Source organism: Mustela lutreola, chromosome 4, assembly GCF_030435805.1.
Source record: "Mustela lutreola isolate mMusLut2 chromosome 4, mMusLut2.pri, whole genome shotgun sequence".
In the NCBI taxonomy this organism is placed as follows: domain Eukaryota; kingdom Metazoa; phylum Chordata; class Mammalia; order Carnivora; family Mustelidae; genus Mustela; species Mustela lutreola.
In genome coordinates, this window is record NC_081293.1 from 57,056,989 (window position 1) to 57,079,004 (window position 22,016).

General features: G+C 46.4%; 1 protein-coding gene across 2 annotated transcripts in view; it reads right to left on the reverse strand.

The window, feature by feature from the left end:
* The window catches only part of STOX1 (storkhead box 1), a 55,570-nt gene extending 36,691 nt beyond the window's left edge, over positions 1 to 18,879 (reverse strand). The window contains exon 1 of one of the 2 annotated variants that reach the window (XM_059170078.1): positions 18,289 to 18,879. In XM_059170078.1, coding sequence (XP_059026061.1) covers positions 18,289 to 18,604 — 316 coding nt within the window. In that variant the 5' untranslated portion in view covers positions 18,605 to 18,879. The remainder of the gene's footprint in view (positions 1 to 18,288) is intronic. The other variant, XM_059170076.1, reaches the window with a different exon arrangement.
* Positions 18,880 to 22,016: the final 3,137 nt, after the last annotated feature.

The following is a 22,016-nucleotide window of genomic DNA, read 5'->3' on the forward strand; positions in this document are numbered from 1 at the left end:
CAAACTTAAATAAATTGCTCCCTGTCTCCATAGCCTTGATAGGATGGGAAGCCTGGCCCTCTAGCTCCAGAGCTGGGTTCTTCACCACTGACATTTAGTGAGCACTATGTTCTGAAATCCCTCTTCCTCGTTCTTTAAATGTTGGCCCTGACCAGTGGCATCAGAGGCCCCCAGAACAGCCCAAGCAAAGGTGGGGGGGAGAAAGGTTGCCTACGGGCCATTCAGGCTTTGGTGGAAGGCAGCAGTGAAGCTTGGCTTGGGTCTGGTGTGGCTGAGGTCTGGCCAGAATGAGCACCTTCCAGTTTGGGTCCTTCAGCAGGAACTAGGCACGGACTCCCAGCCTCTGTCCCCGAGGGAGACACAAGAACAAAATGACAGATGCCTTTCTCAGTTCATGCAAGGTCGCTTGGCCTATGCCCACAGGGCAAGGAGCCCCAGCCCTGTTCACTGTGCCTGGCGCCCCGCTCAGAGCTGGCTGAGCCCAGTTCTTGATCAACAGTTAAAGGAAAGACCTTGATCAATTCCAGGTGGGGTGCAGACAGGAAAAAAGAAGACTTGAAAACACTTCTACCCTCCAATCCCCAAACCCACTCCCAAGCTGACAGATAAACTCCCCAATAACAGGGAACCACCACAATGAACAGGATTCTGCTCGTGCTCTTACAACTGAAGCCAGTGTCAATCTTTTGTGGCCTTTCAAAATCCTTTTCCCCTCAGTTGGATTTTCTAATTCTTCCTAAGGGATTTGTTCCTTTTTGATCCTCAGGGCCCCTCTTGAGAATTTAAACAGGTCTTCCCAGATTTCTGTTCCCTCTGTTCCTTCCTGCACCTGCACTGCTTACTCCTTGGTGTCTGGGAAGCATTTGGTTTCAGAGGTTTCCAAAGACTCCAGAAGTCAAAGGTCAAAATTTACATTTGTGACACACAGAAGAATAGAAAATTTAAGAGAGAGAGAGATACACATCAGAAGACTCAATGTTGTTAAGATATTAATCCTCCTCAAATTAATCTACAGATTTAACATAATTCTAATAAAAGTTCTAGCGGGATTTTATTTTTTGTAGAAATTGACAAACTGAGGGACACCTGAGTGGCTCAGTTGCTTAAGCCTCTGCCTTCAGCTCGGGTCATGATCCCAGGGTCCTGGGATCAAGCCCTGCATAAGGCTCTCTGTTTGGCACAGAGTCTGCTTCCCCCTCTCCCTCTGCCTGTCTCTCTGATCTCTTTCTCTCGGTTAAATAAATAAATAAAATCTTTAAAATAAATACATAAATAAAAATTTAAAAAGAAGAGATGAAAAGCAAAGGATCTATATTAGCCAAAACACAAAGAAACAAAGTTGGATTTCAAGATTTACTGTAGAGCTACAGTCATCAAGACAGTGTAGTATTGATGAAAGGACAGGTATACACACCAAAAGACAACATGGTCCAGAAATATGTGGTCACCTGCTACTTGACAAAAAGATCATTGAAGAAAGGATGGTCTTTTCAACAAACAGTTCTTGAAAAAATCGGTCATACATATGCAAAAAAATGAATCTTAACCCATAACTCACACCATATATAAATACGTGAAATGTATCAGAAAACGAAATATAAACCAGAAGTATAAGATTTCTAAAAGAAAACATAGGACAAAAGTTTTATGATCTTGGGGCGCCTGGGTGGCTTAGTGGGCTAAAGCCTCTGCCCAGGTCATGATCCCAGGGCCCTGGGATCGAGCCCTGTGTTGGGCTCTCTGCTTAGCGGGGAGCTTGCTTACTCCTCTCTCTCTGCCTGCCTCTCTGCCTACTTGTGATTTCTGTCTGTCAAATAAAATCTTTAAAAAAAAAAAGTTTGGGGTGCCTGGGTGGCCAGCGGGTTAAGTCGCTGCCTTTGGCTCAGGTCATGATCTCAGGGTCCTGGGATTGAGCCCCACGTCGGGCTCTCTGCTCAGCAGGGAGCCTGCTTCCCCCCACACACACTCTGCCTGCCTCTGCCTATTTGTGATCTCTCTCTCTCTCTGTCAAATACATAAATAAAATCGTAAAAAAAAAAAAGTTTTATGATCTTGGTAAGGCAAAGATTTCTTAGGACACAATAAATACACAAACAACAAAGAAAAAACCAATCAACTGGATTTCATTAAAATTAAAAACTTAATGCTCTTCATAAGATGCTGGTAAAAGTAATTAACAAAAAGACAAAACAAGGACTGGGAGAAAACACGTGCAAACACATATCTGATAAAGGACTTGTATCTAAAGTACACGAAGAACTTGTACAATCCAAAAAGAGAAAAAAATTTTTTTCAAAATGGACCAAAGATTTTAATAGACGAATGGCAAATAAGAACATGAAAAGATGCTCAACTCACCAGGCATTAGAGAAATACAAATTAAAATCACAATGAAATACCATGATCCATCTATTGGAATAGTCAAAAATTATCAAGATAAATAAAAGACAATATCAAATGCTAGACTGAATACTCATGCATTGTTGATGGGAATGTGAAATGGTACAGTCACCTTGGAAAACAGCCCTCTAACCCTGAAATAGATTTACCCAGAGAAATGAAAACACATATCCAAACCAAGACCTCCTAGTGAATGTTCACTGCAGCTTTACTCATAATCACTAAAGTCTGTAAGCAACCCAAGTGCCCATCAAGTGGGTAAAATGGTGAACACCCACATGGTGAACTACTCAGCAACAAAAGGAATGAATTACTGATACGCACACTGATGAATTTCAAAAGCGTTATCCAGAGTGAAAGAAACCTAACTCAAAAGGCCACATATTTCATTTATGACATCCCAGAAAAGGCAAAATTATAGGGACAGAAATCAGATCAGCCGTTGTAGGGATCAGAGTGGAAGGATGGGGCTAGTTACAAAAGGTCACTAGGGAATTGAGGGGTGGGTGGTGACGGAAATATCCTGTATTTTTTTTTAAGATTTTATATATTTATTTGACACAGAGAGAGAGAAAGAGATCACAAGTACGTAGAGAGGCAGGCAGAGAGAGGGGGAAGCAGGCTCCCTGCTGAGCAGAGAGACCAATGCGGCCTCCATCCCAGGACCCTGAGATCACGACCTGAGCTGAAGGCAGAGGCTTAACCTACTGAGCCACCCAGGCGCCCCGGAAATAACCTGTATCTTAATGACGGTGGTGATTACATAACTGCTCACACTGGTCAAAACTCAAATTTGCACACCTAAAAGGAATACATTTTTCTGTATGTAAACCAAACCCTCACTAAACCCCACAAAAAGAAGCCAAATATTCATTTTAAAAATATAATTTATAAACACTTGCAATGATGTAAGACTAATCAGCCATAGAAAAATTTGTGTTGCCAGAACCCTCCATCAAATAAATACATTTACCACTGATGGTTTTAGGCTTGGAGATAAAAGCTGTTCTGATTTACAGAGAATTTCAAAAGGGGCTCCCTGATCCTTAATCAACAGCTAAAGAAATGCTGCCAAGCCACAGAGGGGAGCCAGGCATCGGCAAGGAGATCTTTTTGCCCGTTTTCCTCCCAACGGATACATTTTTTTAAAGTAAATTATCATGAAAAAAAGCTTAATATTGGGCAAGCAGGTTGTTTCCTCATCTGTAAAAAGTCAGCTGATATAAAGAGGTACCTACATTAAAAACTTAAAAGTATGACTTTCCCTAACTAGCACAATTTAGCTGAATCTCCAGGGGGCCTTTGAAAGCCCTCTGATCTATGAAACCCGTGAAGTGAAACTCTACTCCTTGAAACTTCCATTGTGTGTGTGCCTGACTCTGTGTGTGTGTGTGTGTGTGTGTGTGTGTGTGTGTGTGTAACATCTGATTAGGGCATTTCCACACCCAAAGCCACAACAACTCTGGGGCAGGACCAGCACAGTGACTGTCATTAATAAGGGGAGGACAGCAGAATGGGAGTGCCAGGAAAACTCAATCCCAGGTCCCATGAATAATACCCTTCGAACAGCCCAGATTCTATCCAGTGCTCCCCAGTGCCCAGCCCCACACTCTGTCCTCCAAGACTCCCCAGGGGAGAGGCGCTTAGGCAGTTTTTCTTTTGTCTCTCTCCATCCCACTATCACAGCTGCTCAGAGACAGTGGGCCTCTAGAGGGGCCTCTGGGCCCACCTGCTGAGCCCTGAGTTGATATAACTCCTTCCCCAGAAAGATGCTCTATAAGAACCCAGAGTTTCCCCAGACTTCCTCAAACATCTCCCCCGCAGAAAGAGATCCACAAAAGGGGTTTCCTTAGTAGAATAAGCTCAGAGCACTTAGATTTTTCTCCTGTCTTCTAGATAAGAGTCAGACAGACTACAGTCTCCCGGAAGTCTTTGCAGTAATTAAACCAGTTTTTTCTTATTTATTTTTAAAAAATATTTTATTTATTTATTTTAGAGAGACAGAGATAGCACGAGCAGGAAGGAGGGGGAGAAGCAGACTCCCCACCTAGCAGGGAGCCCGATGTGGGGCTCCATTGCAGGACCCCGGGGACCATGACCTGAGCTGAAGGCAGACACTCAATCCTCTGAGCCATCCAGGAGGCCCATGAAACCTGTTCAAATGTGGTTTCCAAACTCAGCTAGGAAACCCTCCTTCATGTAATACCCATTTACACACCACAGAGCTAGTGTTCACACACACAATGAGATCAAAGCTGTTAACGTCCTTGCATTTGTACTTTTTACCTTTCTAGAAACCTTTCATTTCCAAGAAAACAAGATACATGCGATATACTAACATTTATGTAAAAATGCGGGTGAGTATATCCCCCATGTATTGCTTGCAGATGTATACAGGACCTCTGGAAGGATTAGGGAACTGGTCACCGCAGCTGTTTCCAGAGAAAGGAGTAAATGGCTGGGGGCAGGGAAAAGAGACTTTTTCATCTGTGCCTTTGTACCATGTGCACATGTTACCCAAGCAACCCATTAAATTAAAATCAAATCAAATAACAGGCACTGAAAAAGCAATACCTTAAAAACATAGAAACATCCACAAGCACGTGAGCACACTTGCACACAGAACACTCCAACCATAATACCAGAGAGGAGCAGCCACTGGGAATGTTTGGTGTTTGGACTTTTTCCCACTTGCCTTTTTCTGCTTTTGGTGTCATTGTCAAGAAATCATTGCCAAGACCCATGTCATGAAGATTTTCCTCTATATTTTTTTTTAGGAGTTTTACAGTCTCAGGTCTTACATTTAAGTCTTTAATCCATTTTGAGTTGATCTTTGTGTGTGGTGTGAAAAAAGAGTCCAATTTTGTTCTGCGTGTGGCTGTCCGGTTCTCCCAACACCATTTGTGGAAGAGACTGTACTTTCCCACTGTGTATTCTTGGCACCCTTATCAAAATCAGTTCACTGCATATGTGTGGGTTGATTTCTGGGCTTTCTTTTCTGTTCTGCTGGTGTATAAGGTCTATCTTTTTTTTTTTTTTTTTAAAGATTTTATTTATTTATTTATTTGACAGAGAGAGATCACAAGTAGGCAGAGAGGCAGGCAGAGAGAGAGGAAGGGAAGCAGGCCCCCTGCTGAGCAGAAAGCCCGATGTGGGAATCGATCCCAGGACCCTGAGATCATGACCTGAGCCGAAGGCAGCGGCTTAACCCACTGAGCCACCCGGGCGCCCCTATAAGGTCTATCTTTATGCCAGTACCATAAGTATTTTAATTACAATAGTTTTGTAACATATTAAAATCAGAAATTGTGATGCCTCCAGTGTTGTTTTTCTTGCTCAAGATTGTTTTGGCTATCTAGGGTCCTCTATGATCCCATATTATTTTTAGGATTATTTTTCTGTTTCTTTAAAAATGTCATTGAGGGGCGCCTGGGTGGCTCAGTGGGTTAAGCCTCTGTCTTTGGCTTAGGTCATGATCTTAGAATTCTGGGATCAAGCCCCACATTGGGTCCTCTGCCTCTCCCCCTCTCTTTGCCTGCCTCTCTGCCTACTTGTGATCTTTTTCTGTCAAATAAATAAATAAAATCTTTGAAAAAATAAAAATGCCACTGAGATTTTGACAGGGATTAAAATGAATCTGTAGATCACATGGACATTTAAAAAACATCAAGTCCAGGGGCACCTGGGTGGCTCAGTCAGCGGGGCATCGGCCTTTGGCTCAGATCATGATCTTCGGGGTCCTGGGCTGGGGCAATTTGTCAGGGTCCCTGCTCAGTAGGGAGCCTGCATCTCCCTCTCCCTTAGCCCCTGCCCCCCTTAAAAACAAACAAACAAAAGAATAAAATCCTTAGGAATAAATTCAACTGAGGAAGTGAAAGACTTGTACACTGGAAACTATAAAAATTGATGAAAGATAAGGAAGACATAAATAAGTAGAAAGGCATCTTGGTTCTTGTTCCCTGTACTTTTCAAAGTGTTTTCACAGAGAACACCTCATTTGAGCCTGATGCCAACTGTGTGAAGTAGAAAGGGCAGGTAGGACGCTTGCCAGCAGGAGGCAACCAAGGCCCCAGGAGGACTGGGTCAGAAGCTGGTATCTCTGGCTGCTCGGTTGCAGGGGATTAGATCCTGGGTGTCCAACACAGCCCTCAGCCTCTCTCGACAAACTTACCCGGATGGCAGGCCACCACTTCACAAGCGCCAACAGCATAAACTGCAGTAGGTCAAAGGGTTAGGCAAACTTCCAAGGGACCACCAATGCAGGTGACCATCTCGATGGAAGGTAATGCACATGTAAGACTAGGACATGTCACACTAAACAGGATTATAAATGTAATGTGTGATGTACACATACACTCATGCCACTGATTACCACTCTTCAGTGGCCTCAAGCTCAAATCTACCTCCCTCTGTTCGGTAGTCAATGTCACAGTTCAGCCCCTTTCTAGGCCCTTCATGCCGTTACCCACCTCCAACTCCACGCTCTGGCTGTGCTTGGCTGCTTGTGGGTCCCCATGCGGGCCATGCCCTAGGATACAAGCCCTCTCCTTCTGCTTTATTAAAATGTGCTTATCATTGAGCTAATACCTTAGTTGAGACATCACTTCCTCCAGGAAGTCTTCCCTGAGAGCACATGCACATGAGCACACATATAGGACTGTTGGTCAACTATATTTCCATTGTTCCCTATGCCTCCGTATCACTTATTTGTCCATCTGACCCCTACACAACGAGCTCCTCAAGGCCAAGGCACGGGCTCTGTGTCCCTGTGTACTGACCAGTGCAGGACCAGGCACACAGTAAATGCTCAATGCACACCAAAGTGGTTCTGGCTGATCTAGAAACCTTAAACTACGACTTTCAATGATTCTTCAAAGTCCATTTTGCTGTGTGCAATTGAAACTAATTTTGTGCTGGTGTTCTTCAATAGTAACACACATGAAATTCACAAGGATATTTAAAAGGCTCAATGCAAAAAAAAAAAAAAAAAAAAAAAAGGGCTCAACACATGGTACAAGGGAAAAGGAAGAGGACCGTCTTTACCAACAAGCTGCATGGAGCTGACTGCAACTTTCTGGGACACTGACCCCTCAGCCAGCAACAGAGCGAAGAATGGAAGTGTCTGAAACTCAAGGATGACTCAGTAATTTGCTTTTCCTCAAAGAGCAACAGGCATGTAAGTACAGCCCGTGAGGCCTAGCGATGGCAGGCACCAGGGAGACCGAAGAGCACCCATTTCAGGCACCCAGCAGAGGGTGCAGCCTGCAAAGGCAGCCTAGGTGACAGCCCAGCTTGTTCGTTCAGAGGACGGCACTCAGGTCTGGCCAAAGGGAAGTTTGACTGTCAGTCTCATCAGTCAGTCTGGAGAGGCCACAGCCCTGTTATTCAATCAGACACTAACCTAGGCAGGGCCTTAAGCCTATTTGATACATGTGATTAAAGTTAATAATCAGTTGGGGTGCCTGGCTGGCTCAGTCAGCTGGGCGTCTGCCTTCAGCTCAGGTCCAGATCCCGGGATCCTGGGATTGAGCCCCACACAGTGCTCTCTGCTTGGCAGGGAGCTTGCGTCTCCCTCTCCCACTGCCCCCTGCTTGTGTTCCCTATCTCGCTGTGTCTCTCTCTGTCAAATGAATAAATAAAATCTTTAAAAGAAAAAGTAGTTTATAATCAATTGATTTTAGGTAAGGGAGACTATCCTACATAATCTAGATTTCAGTCAGTTGAAAGGCCTTAAGAACAGAACTGATGCTTCTCAACAGAAGAAATTGTACTTGGGCATAGCAGCTTTGGTTGTGCCAGAGAGTTCCAGCCTGGCCTTCGTGATGGCTAAAAATACAGATCCTAGACTCACCTTCCGGGCCCCCATGACTATGCAAAGCCAATTCCTTGTAAGAACTCCCTGAACATATATGTAATACTGGTTCTGGATCTCTGATGGAAGCCCGACTGCTAACAGGAAGGCAGGCACCTTTCAGAGGTGGGGAGAAAAAGGAGGCTCAGGCTGGAACTGGATTAGAGAGCAGGGCATGTTAAAGGCTCTGGACTGTTCCTGAGAAGGTAAGGGGAGCTGCAGAGGGCTCTGAGCCGATGAAGAGCAGGACCAGACCTGCATTTCGGATGGAGTTTGTTCATCTGACTGTGGGATGGAGAATGGACTGCAGTGTTCAGGGCCCGCCAAGGGGAGGCGCTACAAAAAAAGGGCAGAAGCTGAAGCCATAACTCAGGTAAGAAATGGTAAGATCTCAGGTGGACAAAGGCCTGGGAGGAAAAACAGAAAGAAATATCTGGAGGAGTTAAGAGGAGTTAAGCCTCATGGAACCTGGTGACCTACTGGCCTGGAGTATGAGGAAGAGGGCAGAGGAATCCAAGCTGATTTCCAGGTTTCTGGTTCTTATCCCACTGGACCTCACTGCCATGTGACAGCAACTAAAGTGTGTTCTCTTATCTCTCGGCTAAATCAAAACATGGGGCTGGAAACACTCATTAACTACCCAGATGCTACATATACATCATCCAGCCTGGTAAAAACAATAGGCCCACAAGACACCCTGTTGTGAGCCCTTTGGCTCTTTTGAATGGAACCCTACAGCTGCCCCTGCACAGAATATGGAGAAAGGTAACATCTGGCAGAACAAAGTCTGAAAAACATGTCTGGGAAGATCCTGGGTAGAAGGGAGGGAGGTGAGAGCAGGGGCATGGCCCATGCAGCTGTTTCTGCCATCTCCTGGGCCTGGAATGGACCTAAGGCAGGTTGGGAGTCCAAGAGCCTCCTAGGGAGAGTGAGGACCAAGGGCATGGGTTGGGGGAAGATACCAGAACCTTCATAGGATCCTGGGAAGACTGTTAGTGGATAGAGAATAAGGCAAGAACCCCAGGTGATATCAGCACATTGCAAACTAATGGCCATTTCCTGACTGCAAACTTTGGAAAATTACCCCATCTTTCCACCTAACAGAAGAAAATAATCCATCTAGAAAAGACTGGGGATATGTCAATATCTATCTCGGAGAAAGAAGAGATGGGAGCAGAGGTATTTGTCCTTGGTGACTGTCTGAACCATTTTTTTTTTTTAAGATTTTATTTATTTATTTGACAAAGAAAGAGATCACAAGTAGGCAGAGAGGCAGGCAGAGAGAGAAGGGGAAGCAGGCGCCCTGCTGAGCAGAGAGCCCAAGGTGGGGCTCAATCCCAGGACCCCAAGATCATGACCTGAGCCGAAGGCAAAGGCTTAACCCACTGAGACACCCAAGCACTTAACCCACTGAGCGCCCCTGTCTGAACCATCCTGACATGACCATCAGTTTCTCTGCACGCTAGACACTTTTCATCACCAGAATGACATTTTAAAAGAGGAAAAGAAAGAATCAGAGAAAATCTTCAGAAACAACCACAAAAGAAGTAATAAAATGGCAATAAATACATATCTATCATTAATTACTTTGAATGTAAATGAACTAAATACTCCAATCAAAAGACATGGTGTGAGAATGGATAAAAGAAAAAACAAGATCCATCTATATGCTGCCTATAAGAGAGTCATTTCAGACCTAAGGAAACCTGCAGACTGAAAGTGAGGGTGAGGGGAGGGAGAAACTTGTCATGTAAATGGCTGTCAAAAGAAAATCAGAGTAGCAATACTTACATTGCATTTCTAGACTTTTATTTTTTTCTGACGAGGTAGACTTTATTTTTTTTAAATATTTTATTCATCTATTTGAGAGAGAGAGAGAGGGGAAGAGCAAGCACTAGGTGTGGGGGGCAGAGGCAGCGGGAGAAGGAGACTGCCTGCTGAGCAGGGAGCCCTATGCCATGCTGGGCTGATCCCAGGACCCTGGGATCATGACCTGAGCCGAAGGCAGAGGCTTAGCCATCTGAGCCACCCAGGCACCCCAACTCTCACCACTTCTATTCAACATAGCACAGGAAGTCCTAGCCACGACAATCAAACAAAAAAAAATAAATAAAAGGCACCCAAAGTGGTAAGAAAGTAGTAAAACTTTAACTACTTACAGATGATAGGGTACTATATTTAAAAAAACCCGAAAGACTCCACCAAAAAACTACTAGAAAATTCAGTAAAGTCATAGGATACAAAATCAATTCATGGGGCGCCTGGGTGGCTCAGTCCTTGGGCATCTGCCTTCGGTTCAGGTCATGATCCCAGGGTTCTAGGATCGAGCCCTGGCTTCTCCCTCTCCCACTCCCCCTACTTGTGTTCCCTCTCTCGCTGTGTCTCTCTCTGTCAAATAAATAAATAAAAATCTTTAAAAAAAAAAAGTGAGACCTGAAACCATAAAAATCCTAGAGAGTAAAAGTAGTCATTTCTTTGATGTCAGGAGTATCAAGTTTTTTGTAGATATGTCCCCTGAGGCAAGAGAAACAAAAGCAAAAATGAACTACTAGGACTACATAGAAATAAAAAGCTTCTAGGGTACCTGGGTGGCTCAGTAGGTTAAGCCTCTGCCTTTGGCTCAGGTCATTATCTCAGGGTCCTGGGATTGAGCCCCACATCACTTTCTCTGCTCAGCAGGGAGCCTGCTTCCCCCTCTCTCTCCCTGCCTCTCTGCCTACTTGTGATCTCTCTCTCTGTTAAATAAATAAATAAAAGCTTAAAAATAAAACCATACCCAGAAACAATAAAATTTAAAAAATTTTAAATTAATAAATAAAATCTTAAAAAAAAAAAGGAACTACCCTACAATCTGACCCAGTAATCACACTACTGGGTATTTACCCCCCAAATACAAAAGCACTCATTCAAGGAAATACATGCATCCCTATGTTTATTGCAGCATTTTTGACAACAGCCAAAACTATGGAAGCAGCCTGTGTCCATCAATAGATGAATGGATAAAGGAGGTATGGTACACAAAGACAATGAAATATAATCCAGCCATAAAAAAGAATGGATGGAATCTTGCCATTTGCAACAGCATGGATGGAACTAGAGAGTATAATGCTAAGAGAAATGAGTCAATCAGAGACAATACCATAAGATTTTACTCATATGTGGAATTTAAGAAACAAATGAACAAAGTTAAGAGAGAAAGAGAAAACAAGAAATAATCTCTTCACTATAGAGAGCAAACTGATGGTCACCAGAGGAGAGGTGGGGGTGGGGTTGAAATAGGTGATGGGGATTAAGGAGCTCACGTGTCATGAAGAGCACCAGGTGATTAAAATAAAACTTAAGGGGCACCTGGGTGGCCCCATCTGTTAGGTGTCTGACTCTTGATCTCAACCCAGGTCTTAATCTATGCTGGTCGTGGAGCCCACTTTAAAATAATTAATTAATTGGGGCACCTGGGTGGCTCAGTGGGTTAAAGCCTCTGCCTTCGGCTCAGGTCATGATCCCAGGGTCCTGAGATCAAGTCACGAATCCGGCTCTCTGCTCAGCAGGGAGTCCGCTTCCCCCTCTCTCTCTGCCTGCCTCTCTGCCTACTTGTGATCTCTGTCAAATAAATAAATAAAATCTTTAAAAAAAAAAAGTTTGGGGGGCATGTGGGTGGCTCAGTCAGTTAAGCATCTGACTTCAACTTGGGTCATGACCTCAGGGTCCTGGGATCGAGCCCTACATGGGGCATCCTGCTTAGTGGGGAGTCTGCTTCTCCCTCTCCCTCTGACCTTCTCCACCCCCCACTCATATTTTGTCTTGCAAATGAATGAATAAAAAATAAATTAAATAAATAATAGGGGTGCCTGGGTGGCTCAGTGGGTTAAAGCCTCTGCCTTCAGCTCAGGTCATGATCCCAAGGTCCTGGGATCGAGCCCCACATCAGGCTCTCTGCTCAGCAGGGAGCCTGCTTCCTCCTCTCTCTCTGCCTGCTTCTCTGCCTACTTGTGATCTCTGTCTGTCAAATAAATAAATAAAATCTTAAATAAATAAATAAATAAATAATTTTTGACTTTTTTTAAAGAAGCTGGTACAGTTATGCTGAAAGATTAATAAATATGCTTATAATTAATAAGTTGGTAATCTCATCAGGAAAACAAATTATTTAAAAATAACTACATGGGCTCTACCTAAGAATAAAAACTTATCCACACACAGCCTGCACAAGAATGTTCACATCAGCATTATTCACAGTGGTCAAAAAGTGAAAACAACCCCAATAACTATCCACTAATGAATGAATAAGTAAAATGTAGTATATCCATACGATGGAATATTATTCAGCCACAAAAATGAGTGAAGTGCTGATTCATGATATGATGTGGCTAAACCCTGAAAACATATTAAGTGAAAGATAGGAGATACAAACAGCAATATATTATGTGATTCCGTTTTTAAGAAATATCCTTGTGTGTGATTCCTGATCTCAGGGTTGTAAGATGAAGTCCCACATTAGGTGTAGAATTTACTTAAAAATAAAATCTTGGGGCACCTGGGTGGCTCAGTGGGTTAAAGCTTCTGCCTTCGGCTCAGGTCATGATCCCAGGGTCCTGGGATGGAGCCCCATCAGTCCCATGTGGGGCTCCACACTCAGCCTGGGGTCTGCTTGGGATTCTTTTCCTCTTCCTCTCCCTCCCCTTTCACTCCTCCCCCTGCCTGCTCACTCACGCACTCTCCAATTCATAAATAAAATCTTTAAAAAATAAAATAAAAAAGAAAAAATACTACCCATTTTTTTTTTAAAAAAGGCAAAACGTGTGTACAGATACTTTACAAAGGAAGTTGATAAGCACATGAAAAAGTGTTCAATAACATCAAGGAGTTCAATAAGATACCACCAGAATAGCGAAAATTAGAAAGACTGACATCAAATGTTGGCAAAGATGTACAACCACTCTGGAAAATGGTTCCTTAAAACTAAACATAATCTACTTGATGAGTCAGCAACTCCTTTTTAGGTAATGACCCAAAAGAAAGAAAAGCATTAAAAAATTATATTCGGGGCATCTGGGTGGCTCAGTGGGTTAAAGCCTCTGCCTTCGGCACAGGTCATGATCCCAGCGTCCTGGGATCCAGCCCCACAGGGGCTCTCTGCTCGGCAGGGAGCCTGCTTCCCTTCCTCTCTTTCTCTGCCTGCCTCTCTACCTACTTGTCATCTCTACCTGTCAAATAAATAAATAAAATCTTGAAAAAAAAAAAACTTATATTCATGAATATTCCTAGAAGCTTTATTCATAATAGCCATAAAGTGGAAACATCCCAGGAACCCAGCTACAAGAAAATGGATCAGCTGAGGTATAGTCATAAAATGGAATTCTACTCAACAATAACAAGGAACAAACCAGTAACACAACAGAGATGAATTTCAGGAACATTAAACTGAGTGAAAGAATCTTCACACAAGAATACATACTATATGATTCCACCTACGTGAAGTTCTTGAACCAGCAAAATTATTTTATGGTTAAAAAAAAAAAAATCAGGTTGGGTGCCTAGTTGGCTCAGTCATTAAGCATGTGCCTTCAGCTCAGGTCATGATCCCAGGGTCCTGGGATGGAGTCCCACATTGAGCTCCCTGCGCAGTGAGAGCCTGCTTCTCCCTTTCCCACTGCCCATGCTTGTGTTCCCTCTCTTGCTGTGTCTCTCTCTGTGTCAAATAAATAAAGTCTTTACTTTTAAAAAATCAGGTTAATTCTTAGTGTGGGGGCAGAGCTGAGTGAGAAGAAGCAAGAAGGAACTTTATGGGGTAATGGTAATGTTCTAATTTCTTCGAGGAAGTTGGGTTACATTCATGTAGGTATTTGAAAAAAAAAACCATCAAGTACCACACTTATGGGGCTCCTGGCTGGCTCAGTCAGTAGAGTGTGCGACTCCTGATCATGGGGTTGTGGGTTCAAGCCCCATGACGGGTGTAGAGATTACTTAAAAATAAAGTCTTTGTTTAAAAATTATACACTTATGATTTGTGCATTTCACTAAATAAAATTTCACCTTAAATATTCCATTAGCTATTAAACCCTACAAGATGCCCTACCGCCTTTCAAGGTAGGGTTTTAGAAACAGGGCAGGATAGGAGCTGGACCACTTCTCCTCACCATCTCTATACACGCCCCTTATGGCATTCCCTAAATCACAAGATAAGCCAAAACAACATTTCAGGTATTCGTCCAACTCCTGCACCATCAGGCACCTGGTATCCTTGAGCTATTCCTCCTCTCTCAAACCAGACCCCACAGTAGATTCTGAAAGCAGTCATTTAACGTCTAGCATAAATTAGTGACTGGCCTCTCTTCTGCTGGGGCCCTTCCAATTTTGCCTCAGTATCTTTCTGTGCTCAGAGATATATCAGGGAGCAGGAGGAGGGACACGTAGAGAGGTGGGAAGATCCTTCTGTCACTCCCCTTCACCAGCCTAAGCTGCCTGATCTTCAGTGCTACCCAAAAAAATCACAGGCAGAGCCTGCAGTGCCCACACATCACAGTGGGATGGAGAAGACTCTGTGTGAACCAGACAGCGTCTAGAACATAGTCTACCACTCAACTATTCCCCCCTTGAACTGAATATGGAAGACCTTCCTGACTCTGTTTGCTCCTTAAACACAAGCAGCTCTGAACGAAATATGCATTAAAACACAGACACAGAGGCTCCTGGGTAGCTCAGTGAGTTAAAACCTCTGCCTTCAGCTCAGGTCATGATCCTGGGGTCCTGGGATCGAGCCCCGTTGGACTCTCTGCTCAGCAGGGAGTCGGCTTCCCTTCCTCTCTCTCTGCCTGCCTCTCTGCCTGCTTGTGATCTGTCAAATAAATAAATAAAATCTTAAAAAGAAAAAAGAAAACACAGACTCACCTAGAACAGTACCCAACACACGGATGAATAAATGAATGAATGAATGAATGAATGAAGCAAATATTTAGAAAGAGCCACAGGCATTTTTATTCAATGATAACAGATGGAAGGCCATGCTAGGGGTGAAAGAGAAGAGACACTCCAGCTATAAATTTCAGCAGAAAGGACCAAACTGTTTGGCCAAGTGGCCTTCCCTCCCTAACCCCTGGGAAGCCATTATTAACCTTTCACCTCCCCAGGAGGTGTGGTCCCAGAGTAACAACAGATTCAACCAAACAAACACTGGGGTCTCCCACCCCTAACCACCTGCGGTGGCTCAGCTTCCTGAGCAGATCTCCCCCTGCTTCCAGAGTCACCCCTTTCATTTGCTAATGTCACTTGCTTATTAAAAACAAGAAAGGCAGGAGCGCTGGAGCACAAAAGAAGACTTAGCTCCCGGTCATCACTCTAAAGATCCTATGTCCTCCTTTTTAGGGGAGTGCTCTCAGCCTGGGAACTATTTTTCTCACCAGAGGGAAGTTGAGGTGGAAAATAAAGAGGGAAAGAAAAAGCACAAAACATGGAGAAAACAAACTCCTGCAGGCCTTAAATTTAGGGGTGCACTGGACACTCGGGTCTCTCTTATCTGCTCAGCCTCCTCATATCTTACGAGGCCCCAGGAGTTCCAGGTCCAGAAGCCCAGAAGAACCCATGGGAGCATCCAGGATTTATAATGCTGGTGGCTACCCCCCCTCTTGTCTAGGCTAGCTAGCAGCATTCCCTATGTCCAAATGCCTTAATATGGGAGTAAATGGGCCTCAAAAAAAAAAAAAAAAATCTACAGCAAAGGGACTAAATTGATCTGACCAAATTGGCCGTTTGTGTCTTTTGCTTTTTGCATTCTGTGCATTTGCCCTTTGCCACAGAGTAACACTACCTCCAAGAGTGCACAGTTGCTCTTCCCTTGCCTTCCTGGAACCGCATTTTAGCTTCTGAAAATCAATGCTGCCAGATTCAGGAAAGCAAGTGAACTGAAATTTCCAGTTTCTTTAGGGGAAGGCAGCTCCTCCTGCCTCCTCATTCTGGGACTCTAGAGGTGGCCCTAGAGCTGCCTTGATCTTCTCCTTTGATCTGACTTAAGGACCCCAAGTTAGACTAGTAATTACCAATTGTATTGGAAACAAACTCCCGACCATATGCATCCATCGGCCTACATCAAATAAGATCTTTCTCCATTTTGCTCTTCAAATTGTCCTATTAGGTGGTTTTGTACGAATTCCTGCTAAACGTCCAAATTCTTATCAAGACTCTGTTAAAAACTTCAGTCATTACTCCTAAGAGACCCCGGTCAGAGGTGATGACCTAGCGTAAAGACCACTGTTATCACAGCATACTCCACAGAATACCATGTCCACGGTACCCTGCCTTGTGCAGCAAGGCAGCATTATCTAGCGGTTGGAGGACTATACAGCACCTGGTGATGTGTTCAGGGCCAAGCCAGGAGCCACGGTCACTGCCGCTCCGTGGGCCCCAAGTGGTGGCGCCATGGCTGCCTCTGGCTTTAGCACAAGTGCTCTGTCACCCTCAGGTCCAGACCCCCAACTCCACCCTCCCTCTCTGCCACACTCTATGCTCACCCTTTGAAAGGGGGTGGGCAAACCAGAGAATGCAACCACTAATTCAAACCAGAAAAACGGAGCACATGGAACTGAAAAGAGTTTTTCATCCAACCCGTCTGAAAGACCCCCTCCCTGTGAGAATTCTGGCTTGGGCTACTTGGCTCTCCACTTTCAGAGTCAGAAAACCTATTTTCTTGGGGCGCCTGGGTGGCTCAGTGGGTTTAAAGCCTCTGCCTTCAGCTCGGGTCATGATCTCGGGGTCCTGGGCTCTCTGCTCAGCAGGAAGCCCGCCTCTCTCTCTCTCTCTCTCTGCCTGCCTCTCTGCCTACTTGTGATCTCTGTCTGTCAATAAATAAATAAAATATATTTTTAAAAGCCTATTTTCTTCACTAACTCCTTCAAGTAAAAGGAGATGAAATGTATGTGGCTTTGCCCGTTAGCTCTTTTGCTTTTTAACTTTAGAAAAAGTGAGGCGGGTTACCACACAGGATGGGAATGCACAGAGATTTAAAGCCAAAGTTTAGTCTCCCTGGCCGGGGATGTTGAGGTATCAGCTCTAAGCGGAGGATACACGACAAGGGCCTCTTGCTAACCTCCCCCCACCCCCACTCTCTTCTCCCTGGGGACTGAAACAAATGTGTTTTATTTGCTCCATCTAGGAGGAGGAGGATTTATGCACAAAAAGAGAGGGGTTCCTGGGGAGGAGTCAAAATTCAGGGCTGGAACAACTGATGGCTTGTCAACAGCACACGATCAGATGGTCGTCCCAACCCCACACAAACGCAAACAAGCCAGACTGGTGCAGGGAGCTGCCAGGCCGCCCCAGTGCAGCAGTGGGTGTCAAAGGCCGCTTAATGGTGCAGTGGTTTCAAATGAAGCTGTTTTACACAAGCAAAATGTTGCTGTCTTCTAACAAACGGGCTCTCCAAAAAGACTGAAAAGGAGGAATGTTCTCTATTTAGCTAATGGGATGGGATGTGTTCAGAACAGCATTTGTCATTTCTTTTTCCCAAGCAGTTAATGACCCCAAACGTTCCACTAGGCCCTGAGTGAAGCCCACCACACCACCCAGTACACAAGGGCATGGAAACCACGGGCGCTCCAAGCCTGGAACTTAAAAAAAAAAAAGGGAAAAAAAAGCAACCAGTTCAGCAGTCCCCTTTCTAAGCGCCCCCATGGTGCCGGGACAGAGGCCCCTGTCTAACTGACCCCAGTCCCGGTGCCCCGGGCTTCCCAGAGCATCACTTTTCTAAGTAGAAAGTTCCTTCCGCCGGGAACCTGTTGGCTCCACCAGCTGAGAAATGGAGGCATCCTGGAGTTGGCCCCAGGCAGCGGCCAGGCCTAAAGCTCGGGGTCCGAGCTTCGGCGTCCCGGCAGGAGAGAAGGTCCTGGGAGGACAGCCCTCCTTCGGTAGCCAGGTGGCCGCCCAGCCCCTCTTCCCCCGGCTCCCGCGGCCTGGGAGCGAAGCCCGGGCCGCACACGCCCCAGCGGCCAGGGCTCGGCCCCCGCGGTTGGCGCGGGGCGCCCCTCCCGTCCGGGCCCCGCACTCACCCACCGCCCGGATGCGGAAGCCGCGCGGGGGGCGCAGCGCCCGGCGGCACCAGGCGTCGCGCAGCACCTGCAGGCTGGCGGGAGGCGCGTGCACCAGCAGCACCCCGCGCCGCAGCCAGCCCTGGAAAGTCAGCCGCGAGGCGGCGCGCGCCAGCCGCGAGTTCCAGAAGCAGCGCGCGTTGGCGCGACGGAAGGCGCGGAAGACCGCGCGTCCGCCAGGCTCCTCCGCGCCCGCCGCCGCCGCCGTCTCCGGCGCCTCCAGCCTGCACAGCACCAGCGCTAGCGATCCCGGCGCCAGCTGCACCGGCCGGGCCATGCCGCCGCGGGAGGCCGGGGCCCCTGCCTAGCGCATGTCCGGGAGCGGCGGGCGCGCGGCACCGGCGGTCCGGGCGCCACACGCAGGGCGGGAGGGATCGGCCGACTGCACGCAGCGCCCGCTGCCAGGGGAACGGGCTCCGGGGGGCGGTGCCGGCGGCGCCCGGCGGCCGGGGGGTGGGGCGGGACGCGCGGCCGGAGGGTGGCCGCGGCTCGCGGCGGCGCGGCGCCCAATGGGGCTTTCCGAGGACTGAGGGGACTCTCCTCCCTAGCCGGACTCTGCCGCCGCCCCGCCCCCCGTGGCCTCCCCTTGGCTCCCTGCACCTCCCAGCTCCCGGGCAGCTCCAGCTCCCCTACCCCGAGGGGGACGCTCTGGAGCCTTTCCAAGTCCTCGGGGAGCCCCGCCGCTCCCGAGAGCCTCTTTCAACCCGCCGCGCGAGCGGCACAGCCAGCAGTGCCCGGAACTGAGAGGACCAGCGTGGCCGCCACCGTCCTGGCTTTAAGGTCGCTCCTAGTGAGAGAGGCCGCGAGAGACAGCGTGCGGGTGTCGGGGACCTCTCTGGGGCCGGGAGTCCTTCGAGCCAGGTTTGAGTCGGTCTGCTCCTAACCCGTTGGCTCCTCACTGGTACTCTCTCTGAGCCTCAGTTTACCGCTCCTTACCCCGGGAGCTCCCCGGACTGGAGGGAGAGGGGCTTGTGATCTACCCGGCAGACTGTAGCGAGTGATTCCGAGCTACGAGCGGTGCTTCCCATGCGGAGGGACAGAGGCTGGAGCCCTGACTGGGGCAGCGGAGAAGGGCCCCAGGACGGAAGAACAGGGGACGGGAGAGGTAGGGCGCGCGTTGTTACTACTAGAAACTGGCCCTAGAAGAGGGAGCAGAGCTGCTCGGCGAGACCTGGGGTCGCCCCAGACTTCCCGCTCCCTCAGCTCGTCAGTCAACAACCATAATAACTGGAGATAATCTATACCCCGCCTCCTTGTAAATCATCCTCACAATAAATGATAGAGGACCCGATTAAATAATGATAGCTAACGTTTATTGAACTCTCTATGCTGGGGGTGTTAATTTTACACCTCGGCGTTAACTCCTGTTACTATTTCTTTATTTTTAGAGATGAGGAAACTTCAGGCTGGGTGAGGCGTCCTGGGGCGCCTGGGTGACTCAGTCGGTTAAGCCTCTGCCTTCAGTTAAGGTCATGATCCCAGCGTCGTGGGATGGAGTCCCACACTGGGCTCCTTGCTGAGTGGGGAGCCTGCTTCTCCCTCTCCTCCCAGCTCGATATCTCGGTCTCTCTCTCAAATAAGTAAATAACATCTTAAAAAAAAAAAAAAAAAAGATGCATCCTGATCACACAGATAGTAAGAGAGAGAGTTAAACAACTACCATGCAGGGTTCCCTCTGACAAATAAGTATGACACAATTTTCAATTCAAATAAGCATGCGAACCTGAGATACCATCTCGGGTCGAATTCTGACACTGATGGACATGGATGGATGGATCAACACAGCAGAGAGCCTAAATGAACTAAACTCCTATGTCTGTAGAAGCTCCCTGGGGAGGGCAATTTCCTCCTCGGAGTTCTCTTTATCATAGCCCCTAACCCTGTGGGATCAAGGATAATTTTGCTGTGTTTCCCACCCTAAAGAACGATGACATCTCTATATCTAGCATTTAGCACAGTGTCTTTTCCATTATAATAAGGATTATGATAATTCTCATTTACTCTCAGCTCACTCTGTGCCTAGAATTGTACTAAGGGTTTTACATGTGTGATTTAATTTTATCCTCAAAATTAACCCTCTGAAATGGGTAATATTAGTAAGCCCCATTTTCCACAAGAAAAACAAAAGCTTAAATGAGGGAAGCTGGGTGGCTCAGTCAGTTAAGCATCCAACTTTTGACCTCAGCTCAGGTCTTGATCTCAGGGTGGTAAATTCAACACCCTGTGTTGGGCTCCATGCTGGGTGTAGAACCTATTTAAACCAAAAAAGAAAAGCAAAACAAAAGCTTAGAGAGCTCAGGCCAAGAGCCTATGAGGACAAAACGAATGCAAGGTCAAATAGAGATCCCAACATTGTCCATACACCTGGTTAGACGGGGAAGGCAGAGGACCACACTCTGACTCATGGAACCTATTGCCTGGTCTGAAAAATTGTCCTGAGCCTGATTCCCTCTCCTAAGCCTTTGAAATGGAAACACACAATAAGGCCCTCATTAGCAGAGCCTGTAGCTGCTGGGATGCTGTCGGGTAGACCCAGCTATGAGATTTCATGGCCTGAACTTGTGAGGTAGAACTCTCTTAAATTGTGGAAACTTTCATTCAGATATGTGACATTTCCATTATCATTTTACTTCAGCTAGTCCAATTAACAAAAGAAGAGGGAAGACTGTAAAGAGAAAAAAAGTTTTTTTTAAAGATTTTATTTATTTGACAGAGTTCACAGGTAGGCAGAGAGAGAGGGGGAAGCAAGTTCCCTGCCAAACAGAGAGCCCAACATGGGGCTCAATCCCAGCACGCCAAGATCATGACCCAAGCCGAAGGCAGAGGGTTAACCAATGGAGCCACACAGGTGCCCCATGTAAAGAGAAAAATTTTAAACTACACCCAAATGTGTATCCACTTGTTTTCCCAAAGGATCAGCTACCTCGCAAATATCCCTAAACTCTTACCAAATGGAACTTGAGAGTTAATGGAGGGGGCGCCTGGGTGGCTCTGTTGGTTGAGCATCTGCCTTGGGCTCAGGTCATGATCTCAGGGTCCAGGGAGAAAACCCAGCTCGGCTCCCTGATCAGTGAGGAGCCTGATTCTTCTCCCTCTGCCCCTCCCTCGCTTTTGTTCTCTCTCTCTCTCTCAAAGAAATCATCTTTTTAAAGTGTTAATGGAGGGGCCCCTTGGTGGCTCAGTTCTTAAGTGGCTCCCTTTAGCTCTGGTCATAATCCCAAAGTCCAGCGATAGAGCCGTCAATTGGGTTGCATGCTCAGCAGGAAGCCTCTTTCCTCCTCTCCACTCCCTCTGCTTGTGTTCCCTCTTCGATGTGTCTCTCTCTGTCCAAAAATAAATATTTAAAAAATTTTTTTAAAAATAAAATGTTAATGGAAAACTAAAGACCTCCAACCTGAATGGTCAATATTACATGTCAAAACTAGAGAGACAGGGCGCCTGGGTGGCTCAGTGGGTTAAGCCACTGCCTTCGGCTCAGGTCATGATCTCAGGCTCCTGGGATCGAGGCCCGCATCGGGCTCTCTGCTCAGCAGGGAGCCTGCTTCTCTCTCTCTCTGCCTGCCTCTCCATCTACTTGTGATTTCTCTCTGTCAAATAAATAAATAAAATCTTTAAAAAAAAAAAAACAAACTAGAGAGACAGAAACTTCTCAACGGTCTTCCATCTTTGTGATCTCTGGAGACCAGACA